This window comes from Vigna unguiculata, chromosome 5 (assembly GCF_004118075.2).
Source record: "Vigna unguiculata cultivar IT97K-499-35 chromosome 5, ASM411807v1, whole genome shotgun sequence".
Taxonomy (NCBI): domain Eukaryota; kingdom Viridiplantae; phylum Streptophyta; class Magnoliopsida; order Fabales; family Fabaceae; genus Vigna; species Vigna unguiculata.
The window spans coordinates 35,535,129-35,547,751 of NC_040283.1; the positions used below are offsets into that span (position 1 = coordinate 35,535,129).

A 12,623-nucleotide genomic window follows, 5' to 3' on the forward strand; every position below is an offset into this window, starting at 1 on the left:
AGGATGAGAAACATAGATATTAAAGAAAAAGTATACATAAATTATAATCTAAAATTATAATGTAAATTCTGAATACTACTCTGTTGTTAGTCAAATTTTCATATAGGTTATAGTATAGATTAGTACTTCATATGGATATAATTTGTATACATTAATTATAACATAAATAAATAATTGATTACTATTAGTTACATAAATCATTTATTTAATTTATTATAACAAATAATTGATATAGTGTATACAATTTTTTATAGCAAAGTATATTATATATTTTATAAATGAAATAGTTGGGATACTCTATCCCCTTACACTTAATTTTTACCATAATTATGATAATTCGTCACTTTAATTAGATTTTCTTGTCAATTTACATGTTTATATATTTTTTTCAATTTTATTTTTAAATATATATATATATATATATATTAAATTAAATGTAGTATTTTATCAATTTTATATTTTATGTCAATTTTACATTTGAGTGACTGTATTTTAAATATAACTTTTTTATATATTTCTTTAAACAAAATCCTTTTATTACAAAATAAATAAAAATTATTTTATAATAATAATAATAATAATAACAATTTTATTTTTTTATTATCATAAAAATATATAAATAAATATAAACATTTTTATTATTAATAATATAATATAAACTTTTTACTATTAATAATCTAATATAAATTAATTACAAAAAGTAAAATCTTTTTCACACACAATCTTAAAAGTGCAAATACAACATTTTATATTACATGTTTTTGTGTGATGTGAAGGTTGTACCATATCTCCATAACTGCACTAAATTTTAGAAAGAGTAACATGCGCTAATAAGAAACAAGAAACAACTAACTTGTCTCATACAAATTTTCCATAACTTTATTATTAAAGGCCTTTATATTACCCTTTTTATTCTTACTCTTCTTAATTTAGTGGGATATCTTATATTCATTTACACAATAAAACTTATGCAAATTAATAGGTAAAATACTCAATTCCAATACGAGAAGTTTGGACACTCGAGTTTAGTTTTACAAAAAAAGGTGACTCATTATTTTATTTGATTTGTCACACATAACACATATCTTGTTCCATTGAAATACCTTACTACTTAATTTGAGTTTAGTTGGCACTCCATTTAAAATTACCCTCTATATTACTTTCCAAACTAGACAAAAACAATTAAGAATCATCTTTTCAATGTTGTTGTTTTGTGACAGAAATTAATTTCAAATGTGTAAACAAAATAAAATACACCTCATCAAAAAAAATGATATGAGAATAAAGGAGAAAGAAAATTCAAAAAAATGATATGAGAACAAAGGAGAAAGAAAATAATTCTTGATCTTATCATACTACAAGAAAAACATCTTTTAACTTCAAAAAAAATGCACCCAAAATGAAAATATAGAAGCTAAAGCATTTTAGAATGGGTTGTTGTATCCGACTCAAATATCAAGGGATAGACCCACGCTATTTTTTTGCAGCATCCATACATGTCAAATCTTACTAGTATTTTTATACTTTTCAAAAAGTATTCATACTAGCGTGGGCTGAGCCCTCGCTAACTATTTAATATTAAGAAAATATCATTCATAAAGTCTATCTGACACTTACAAAATATTTAATTAATTAATTTTTAATATATATTGAAAATAACCGATGCTTTGCAATAACCAATGCTCATCGATAAAATCATTAAATGTATTTAATTTCTTTTTCATACTTTCACATGGATGACAGGAAAACTAAGAACTAGTATACTATTTTATGAAATCCGCTGGTGGGAAGCTATTAATATTATTACTTATTTAAATTTATAAAAATGTTTTACAGTTTTATTAATATCATGTAATTTTATTTATTTAATGTTTGTGACGGTTTAGAGTAGGCTCGACCCATTTTATAATTTATATTTTACTTTAAAACGGATTAGAAGAGTTGAATAAATTAACGTTATTTGAGTCATTTTTAAACCGACTCCTTTTTAAGGTGGATAATTAATTGTTTTCTTGTTGTGTTACAAAAAGTTCAAAGATTGAAAAGAATGATAGAATCAAAAAGTTTAAAGATTGGAAAGAGTGATAGAATCACAAAGGTTATGTAACAAACTAACCTATTTAACAAAATAGATTCTAATTAAACAAAAATCTATATACATTAACAATCTCTCTAAAACACAATGTTATTGAAAATAATTAATAATATTCAGTTTGTAACATAAGAAGAAAAATTGAGCATAAGAGAGAGGCTTGGTAACTGTATCAACAACTTGATCACTTGTGGGAATGTGAGTGACAATTAATGAGTGATGCAATGATAACAAAACCTTTGTATTCTGCTTTGATTGAGTAACCAAAGTTTGCATTTTAAACCACTAAAAAAAATCAAAGTATTCCCAAATAATAGTACCAAAAGTGGATTTTCTGTGGTCAAGGTTCAATTTGAATCACAGTAAACAATTAAGTTGTACCTGTCCAAAGTAGCTGTAGGTTGAAGATGTAAACCATAGATACACCTTTAGATAACATCATATGCATTTTAAATTTTTCTAGTGTTTTAACAAAGGCTGTGCCATGAATTGACAAATATTATTTATATTATAACCAATTTCAGAACTAGATATTTGTTATATGTTGTAAAGTACCAACAATTGATATATATAGTAGGTTCATCCATGTATTCAGAGTCATACCTAGAAAGTTTCAAGCTTCTATGGATAGGAGTGGAGATGTCCTTAGCTACTCACATTCCAACTTTTTTAAACAAATCAAGAATGTATTTTATTTAAGAAAGAATAAGAGAACCATCGTTGAGATGTTTTACCTCAACTCCTAATATACAAGATGACCAAATTGTTTGAGAGAAAAAAATAATGTAATTTAAAGATAACATAATGAAATAGAGAGAGGGAGTTGCACCTAACGGCAAAATTACATATTTGGGTCACTTTGAAAATTAATTTACAAATCTGAGTCAGCTGACTAATATATTACACGAGATGGGTTAAGTCTTCATGTAACAACACAAATAAAGTCGTTAGGAGTGGCACAGTCTTCTTTTAAAAAATTTAAAAAGCAAAAAACGTTATAAATGGTAACGACTTCAGCAGTAGAAGTCGTTAGGATTAAAACCGATTTCAAGTAAAACGTTTTGGATCCTGACGGTTTTGGTTTTTAAATTTTTTCAATTATATTTAAGTTTTTTTATTATATAGACAGTTTTGGTTTGTAGTTGTCACGTCTTCGCAGAACTATATATTATATTGTTAAAGTTTCTTTTAGGAAAAAACTAAAAATTGTAATACTTTTTTTTTATTTTGATAAAATATTTATGCAAATTTCTAATAAAAAAAATGTAATAATTTCTTTTAGCATGATCATTTATACGTAATAGCAAAATAAGTCGTTACCGATATAAAATAACGAGATTTGTTATATTAATTTTGTGTAATATTTCGTTTATTATTTTATTTTAATTCCTAAGTTGATTAAATTTTAATTATTCCTAAAGTATTCTATAAATAATAAAATGTGCAATATTTTTTATAAAATTAGAAATAGCAAGGTGATACATTTAATTAGATAATGAAAAATTACAATCAGGATGTGAAATTCATCCTATACGAAAATCTAAAATTAGAGTTAGCAAAAACTAATGACGATATGGACAATTTTCCCTGTGATGTCCTTCATTTATGCAATATGAACATTTAGTCCCTTTATTTGGATAGGCTTGGTCCATTTCATTATGGATACGGTTAGTTGTAGGTCTTCCTAGTGCAGTGTGGCGCGTGTGTGGGTCTGGAATGAAATTAGGTTCGGTGTATGTAGACCAATAATCTTTATTCTTAACCGGATGCAATTGAAGTTCATATATGCCTTGTTGATGGTGTTGAGGCTATAAACAAGATGAATGTATGTGGTTAGATCTAAATGGGAGAAAGAGCATACAACTATTACGTGTTGACAAGGTAGTCGGAGAGCTTGGAAATGACCACAGTCACACCATTATTCATTTAATTTAACTATCAAAGACATTGGTTGGCGGTGATCATGTGGAGAAAACATCTCTTGAACCTGAAATTCAAAATTGTCTTGAACATTTGCGCACCTTACACATGCGTGCTTGTTGTTGATTTTTTCTAATAATAGCAGTTATGTTTTCTAGGTATTGATGTCCTCCTTGTAACATCAAATATGCCTTCATGCCTCGCTCAACAAACCATGATGCAGTCCTTTCAAATGTTGTCTTAATTAGAGCACAAATTGGTAATGAACGAGCTCATTTTAGAATAGAATTCATGCATTCAGCCAAGTTTGTTGTCATGTGACCGAATCTACTACTACCATCGTATGCCTGAGTCCACTTTTGTAATGGTATCCTGTCCCAAGAAGCCACTTCAGATGAATGAGATCTCAATGCTGACAATTTTGCATTGAATATAGGTTGTTTGACCTCGTAAGCTGTGACAATGCAGGTGAATACCTTTGTTTAATTTGAAATATAGTTGTGAATGAACAAGTAAGAATTAAGAATGATAGTGTAAATTTATTACCCATGTTAAGTAATCGGTTCTTCAAATCTTGGTTTTTGAACCTCTTATTGAAATTCGAAGCGATATGACGTATGAAATATACAGATTGAAGCCCTTCTCCTTCCCATCGAACTTGTTCAGATCGTAGGGCTGCTAATATACCTTTTCCTCTATCTATTATCAAGCAAAGGTTTGATTAAGGGGTTACGTGCTCCCGTAATAGCTGAAAAACCATATTAGAGCCTCTCTTGTCTCACCTTCAACTATCGCGAAGGCCAAAGGAAAAATGTTACGAGTCTCATCTTGAGCTAGTGTTGTGAGCAATGTCCCTTGATATATCCTTGTGAGAAATGTGCCATTCCCTTGTACAATTGGCTTACAATAATTAAACCCTTGGATGCATGGTCCAAAAGCCCAAAATACGCGTTCCAAAATATAAGAAAAAGGGTCAAATTGACCTTTAACTACAATGGGAGAACTAATGTATTTAATTATTGTGCCTGGGTTGGTTTGTTGAACAGCTTCAAACCACCTTGGAAGTTCGTTGTACAAGTCTTCCCAATCTCCAAATGCTTTAGCCAACACCTTCTGTTTAGCATTCCAAGCTTTTTGATATGAAACTGAATACCCAAAACGATTAGAAATTTTGGAGATCACACTTTTGATTGGTATGGAAGGGTTTGTCTTCACACAATGAAACACAATGGAAGCAATTTGGTTGGAATCAAGATTCGTATGATCAGGAGATACATTTGTAGACAAGCACGTTTGAAGTGCATCGATTTTCCTTATTTCCCACTTTAAACTATGTTTGCTATAAGCAGCCTGTAGTCGCCATTGACAACCTTTGTTATAGTCGACACATCGACATATATAATAATCAGATTTGCTCTCAACAACTGTATATATGTACCTGTTATCAACATGGTACTGTTTGATAAATGAGACGCATCGGACAAATCCTAGTTCTATTCCAGTTAGTCAATTCTGTCGTACTTTTGATCAACTACGTACCAAACAGGTACTTGTTAAACTTTAGTATATTATTACAATGTTATTTTCATTAGCATTTTTAATGGGTTCCATTTTGTTTCAGTTCTTGTGGACACCTTATAGGCAACATCAAATAAGTCGGTTGATTGTCATTGATATCCCTTCAGTATCAAGAGCAACAGTACCTGTGATATGCTTTGCGACGGTTGAATTCCAACAGGCAGATTGGGTCATGAGACAATTTGGTTTAAGACAAAATATCCCATCTAACTCGGTTAACCTTGACCAAGTTCACAAGGACGATTTAAGAGGGAGAAATGATAGAGATTGACCGACAAATCATCAACACTGGATTGCAATATGGAATGATCAACATAATCGTGTCATTCAAGGTGTATTATTCACCGCAAACAGCCATTTGCATGATAGTTCAGCGTATATGTAGTGGTACATAAACCACACTATCCGCTACATATCTCCATCTGTACAATCTTCCGACGATGAGGTTAGTTTTCCTTCATTACAAGATTTATTTATCAGTAGTTCTTATTCATATCAATAACCATATTACTTTTGTTAACAGTATGATACTCCACAAGAACCTTCTCAACCTCCTTCACATCCCTATCAGCCTTTTTCACAACTCTACCCACCCCATCTAGGGTCTTCTGCAGATTTTGTACATCATTCGCATCAATTTTTTGGTCAGTCGTCTATGGGTCATGGTGAAATGTTCGGATATTCCCAACCTCAACATGGCAATCCATCAAACACCTACTTCCAACAAGTTCCTTCATCATACGGATTCTTTTTGTCTTACTCAATCTATGGTGTTGGACCATCACACATGTTTGGCACGTCAACTATGACACCACCGTCTGCATATAATCCAGGACCATCATCATCAATGCTTTTCTATCCTCCACCACCGACTTTTCAAAGATCCTTTTTTCCTCCACCGCAACAGGGTGAAGATGACAGTGAAGACGAGGATGAACAACACTAACACCAACCACCCAAACGACCGATCAGACCACGAACACGACCTCCATGTGGCACTGGAAGTCTTAGATGATGTATTTAAATATTATATTTCAACTTTAATATAAAACTATTTTATATTATTAATTTTCAGATTTTTTTTGTGTTTTTTTAATTAATTTTCTAACGTTTTTAGTAAAAAATGCGCCTGCAAATTAAAAAAGCTTAAACATTAAAAAATTAAAAAAATAGTATGAGTATTACATTTTTTAGTTTAAAACTCAAATAATATAATACTCCAAAACATATTATTTTAGTAAAACGTGCCAACTACATTATTTTTTGAATGCTAATAAACATAAAATATAAAACTGTATGTCGTATTATTTAATGAATTTACCCTGTAATAAAAAAAGTGAAAATATAAAAAAAAATTAAAAACCAAAACCGTTAGGATCCAAAATGGTTTCACGTGAAGTCGGTTCCTTTCTTAATGATTTCCATTCTTGATGTCGTTACCACTCCTAACATTTTTTGCTTTTTAAAAATTTTAAAAGAAAACAGTGTCACTCCTAACGATTTCACCTTATGTGTCGTTACCCACCATGACGACTTCACCCTTCTCGTGTAATATTTTAGTCAACTAACCCAGATTTGTAAATTAAACTTTAAAGTAACCCAAATTTGTAATTTTGCCCCTAAAGACAATATTCACAACAATTTGGCGGTGGTAAGTCTGTTACACCAAGCTCGTTGGACCTGTTTAAGCCATATATGGACTATTGAAGTTTACATATAAGAGTAAAATTTCAAATTCAAAGCCAAGGGATTGAGCCATGTAAACATCTCCTAGAATTCCATTTAAGAAACCATTATCGATATCAATTTGTTGAATATAATGTTGTTTGGAAAGGCTAAAGTGAGGAAATAACAAACATTTATTAATAAGCTTTGCAATTGAAGAAAAGGTCATAATAGTCACACTTAAAACTTTTAAGAAACTCTTTAGCCACAAAATGACCATTGTAACTGTTAAAGTACCATTTGGATATTCTTTAATGTGAAACACCCATTTTTAATCTATAATAGTTTGGCCAATAAGAAGAATAGTAAGAGAACATCTATTACTAGCTATTAAAACATCATATTTGTCTTTCATGACTTTGGGCCAAAGAGGAAAGGATGCTCGCTTGACAAGAAGTAAAGTAAAACAGTAACATGGTTTAACAATACTAAATTTGAACTATGTTTTCATGTGATGAATGGGTCTAAGAGATGAAGAAACAATAGGAACTAGAAGGTTAGGTTTAATTGAAGAATTACATATAGTGGGAGTATCAACAACATGTGATTCTTGAGTAGCATGCTAAGTGGGAGAGTCGACAATAAAGGGAATGATTCTAAAAGAAAGAATTTGGAAAGGTGAATAGGACAACATAGGAGTTTGTTTTTGACTGGCAAACGAAAAGGTGTTTTCATCAAATACAACATCCTTAAAAATAAAGATATCTTCTGATTTGAATTAAGACACTTCTAACCTTTGTGATAAAAGGAATAAGTTGTAGTATAATGATATTGCAATTTACTAGTATTATAGGGACAAGTATTATGGGGATAGCAAGTATAACAAAATATTTTGAAAAGAACTATAGTTTATATCTTTGTAAAAGAGAATGAAATGTGGGATAGAAGGAGGAACAACAAAAGAATGAAGTATGTTAATAATATAAATAGTAGTGTTAAAAGCATAATCCTAGAAAGACATGGGAAGATAAGTTAAGAAAGAAGATTAAGACTCATTTTAACATTATGACAATGTTTATATTCTACTACATTTTTATGATGAGTGTGATGACAAATTAGACGATAATAACATATTGTCAGGTTATCTATGTTGGTACTTTAATTTTTAACTACTTTCTTTATAATAATATTTGGAGAATTAGGTAAATATTGTAATTGTATTACTATAAATAAAATGAATCAAGTTAATCTACTTTTATTGCACTACAATAAAAATATAAAAAAATTACAAAAACTTAATATTCGTAAGTGAGTCCACCTATAACTCACCAATTTATGGCAGATCGAGGTAGACTACAAAATTTTTTACTCATCAAACAGAGAACCAGGTTTAAGTGACTCTCTTTTACTCAACTCGTGGTGAGCAAACACCCTTACACATGTATAGCATAGCCCTCTTCAATTGTGTATGCATCTAAAGAATCTATTGTCCATGTATTCTCCTATAACCTTAATTTTATCTTTCATTTTATATTCTCCTATAACCTTAATTTTATCTTTCATTTTATCTTCTGACTGAAACTATTTCTTTCCACCTAATTTCTACATACTCCTTTCAAATCTAAATTATAACATAAATGAATGTAAAAATGGATACAAGATAAGTTTATTTTGCAGAACCAATGTTATAACTAATTAGAAACGGTTCTCTTAACACAAAGTTATAGGTTTTCAATTTTATTCCTTAAGTATATACAATAAAATAACATTGCTATAAATGATTTCGTCCAAAACAATAAAATGTTGGTATATTATTAATCTATCAAAACTCATAATTATTTTTTAAAATCAAAACATTGGAAATGAATAAGTATTGTCAAAATAATACAAAATACTCATGATTTCCATAACTTAACTTAAAATATCAAAGTCCTATTTACAAGAAAGAAAAAACACTTGTGCATGCTCAACTAAATAAGTAAAACGTGAAAATGATACTTAAATGAAAAAAAAAATTGAGTTTTTAAGTAAAAAAAAAAACTCAAATAAATGTACTCTTACATATTTTTTATTTTAAACAAAAAATCAATCTAAAATAATAAAAAAATATACAAAAATTCATAAACTATATATGGCTGGAAAGTTTAATTAATATATTTTCATAATATTCAATCAAATTTTTAGTTGATATAATTAATTCATTAAAGTTAGGTAATGTTCCCGTAACTAAACTAGCTAGTCAATTGGGGGAGCTGAAAATATATTGTTATTTTAACAACAAAGTGGGACATTAGCCTAGGAAAAAGTTTGTCCTCCTCTTTGGGATGGACCTTCGTATTTATAAGCAGGAAAAATGTTGTTTACATCCTAGATTCCCATCTCTCCTTAAGACTCGGGAGTGGGTATTCCTGTTGCAATTGATAGTATGGCTAGTTAATGGGTAGAAAATTAACATTAGAAAGTACGATTTACACGTTCAAAGGTTTCTAGAACAAATGACTGAAATAATGTGATCTTATTTCCTTCTTCAAGATCGGCCCAGCGCCTATTACTCCCTTCAACTTCGTGCTTGGGGGGGGGGGGGCTAATTGATGTTGGCCACTTCCTACTTTGAGGTCGGCCTAGCGCCTATAACTCCATTCAACTTCATGCTTGTAGGGAGATCTTGGGCGTCAACCAATTTCCTACTCTGAGATCGGTGCAACGCCTACCTCGCCATTCAGTTTCGTGCTAGTGGGGGAGATTTTTGGCTGACTAATGCCGGTCCACTTCCTACTTTGAGGTTGGCCCACAATCCTGATGGTCGCACTTAAGAATAACTTGGTTATTACATATATAAGGTCGACCTTCTATCCACCTTAGGGTCGGCCCAAATCCTGGACGGTCACCTCGGCTCGTGATGGATCTTTAATGAAACTCGTTGTTTCATGACAAATCTTTATCGGGTCATCATCAAATGATCATGTTGAGGTCGGTCATTCCCTAAATGATACATAACCCTTCAACCTTAAGTCCTCAACTTGCTGGGATGAAAGGTTTTCATAAACCGTCCACCTTCTTCTAGTATTGGTTGGATCTTCACTTTTTCTCACATTATCTTTAGGTAAGTTTCGACCCTTTTGCTAAATTTGATGTTTGTCTCTAGCTGCCTAATAATTTATAGCTTGATTTACTTACCTATATAATAAACAATATTTTGGTTTTGTTTTAGTTGACCAATAACAACCCTTAGTTTGTTGAGTTAGTTGCTTTGAACGAGCGTCCCTGCCCTCAAACCGAGCTTGGAGTTACTGTTTTAATGGGTCTTCCCTACCTCCCCAAGCAGAGCTTGAAGTTGTAGCTTTAACAGGTCTTCCCCATGTTAAGTCGAGCTTGGTGTTGTAGCTTTAATGGGTCTTCTCGGTCCTCAAGCCAAGCTTGGAGTTGTTGCATCAACGAGAGTCTTCCCCACCCTCAAGTTGGGCTTGAGGTTGTTGGTTTAACGGGTATTCCCCACCCGAAGTTGAGCTTTAGGTTGTTGCTTTAACAGGTCTTCGTCGTCCCCAAGTCGAGATTAGAGTTATTGCTTCAACGGGTCTTCTCACCATCAAGTCGAGCTTGAGGTTGTTACTTTAGTGGGTCTTCCCCACCCCCAAGCCAAGCTTTAGGTTGTTGCTTTAACGGGTCTTCCTCATCCCGAAGTCGAGCTTAGAGTTATTGCTTCAACGGGTCTTCCCTCCCTCAAGCCAAGCTTAAGGTTGTTGCTTTAATGAGTCTTTCCCGTCCCCAAGCCGAGCTTGAGTTTCTTTTATTGTGTTGTAAAATTGATAATTCATAAGGCCATAATGATAAGAAAAATAATACAAATGACAAGTTTATAATTTGGGATCAACGAACTTTATGAGCCCTCAATATGAGAATATAAAAAACATAATTACAACAATATACGAAGCTTATACCTCAGTTGAAGATAAATAATGAGGAGCTCGGCTTATTATAACAATGTATAAACTCATATAGGACTTACCTTGGCTTTGATCCGATGAGACATTAAATAAACTAAGGAGCCCTCTTTATCATAAGCTCATTGCATGCAAATAACATTTTAATAAAAAACTAGTTCGACCATAGGTCGAGTGTGACAAATAGTAGAGATAATTGATTAGTCCTCAAAGCTCTAGACATAAGCCCTTCACATTCATATACTTAAAATACCATTATTTTAAAGCGGTTTCCTTGCCATATCTCCGATGTAGGTCTTTTTGCAGTGTTGAATACTGCTTGTTTGAAGTATACTTAACTCTATAGGACGCATCCTATATAAAGTACCGACTTGGTCAAGCATTTTTAGTTTAGCATGGTTGATTTGTGTCAGGAATTTTTGGTTTAGCAGAAGCTGACTTGCGTCAGGAATTTTTGGTTTAGCAAGGGTCAACCTGCAACAGGAATTTTTGGTTTAGCAGAGGCTGACTTGCGTAAGGTATTTTTGGTTTAGCTGGAGCCTACTTGTGTCGAGAATTTTTGGTTTAGCAAGGGCCGACCTGCGTCAAGAATTTTTGGTTTTAGTAGGGGCTTTTCAATTGAGTTGGAATGTCGCTTTAAGCTAACGTCTCTACCCCCCAAGTCGAGCTTGAAGTTAGTCAATTTAGATATAGGCCACACCATCTCCGATATTAATGCCAGAACTAAGATAACATCAAACAATTTCCTTCTCTGTTAGTTGATTCATTAAGATCATCATCGTTTCTAGAGTTTGGAGTCGAAACCTCACTAAAGGTCACAAAGAGCCCTCATTGTCGACAATCGAAATACCTTTTGTTGTCTCTTCTCCCTTCCCAACTCAGCCATTGACGCTTCCATCATCGGCTACTTTATTGTCGTGAATTTTTCATGTTGAGTGTTTTTGGGACCTCAGTTTACCGAGCCCCATGGTGGGCGCCAATCTATTCTTGTAACTAAATCAGCTAGTCAATTGGGGAACTAAAAAATAGATTGTGATTTTAATAACTAAGTGGGACATTAGCCCAAGAAAAATTTTGTCCTCCTCTTTAGGATGTACCTTCACATTTATAAGCAAGAAAAATGTTGTTTACATCCCTAATTCCCACCTCCCTTTAAAACTTGGGAGTGGGGGGATCCTGTTACAATTAACAGTACGACTAGCTAGTGGGTAGAAAATTAATGTTACAAAAGTACGATTTACATGCTTAAAGGTTTCTAGAACAAATGACCGAAACAATGTCATCTTATTTCCTTCTTCAAGATCGGCTCAGTGCCTACCTCTCCATTCAGCTTTGTGTTTGTCGGGAGGTCTTAGGTTGACTGACGCCAACCCACTTTTTACTTCAAGGTCGGCCCACAATTTTATTTGTAGCTCTTAGGAATGGGT

The 12,623-nt window shown here is 32.2% G+C and overlaps 1 protein-coding gene across 1 annotated transcript; it reads right to left on the reverse strand.

Annotated features, from left to right (window-relative positions):
- Positions 1 to 4,284: 4,284 nt before the first annotated feature.
- LOC114184659 lies at positions 4,285 to 6,327 on the reverse strand. Its single transcript, XM_028071974.1, has 5 exons — positions 6,280 to 6,327; positions 6,094 to 6,198; positions 4,762 to 5,362; positions 4,559 to 4,699; positions 4,285 to 4,466 (listed from the first exon to the last, which is right to left on the reverse strand). The coding sequence occupies exons 1-5, from the start codon at positions 6,325 to 6,327 to the stop codon at positions 4,285 to 4,287; spliced, it is 1,077 nt and encodes a 358-aa protein (XP_027927775.1).
- Between the last annotated feature and the right edge of the window lie 6,296 nt (positions 6,328 to 12,623).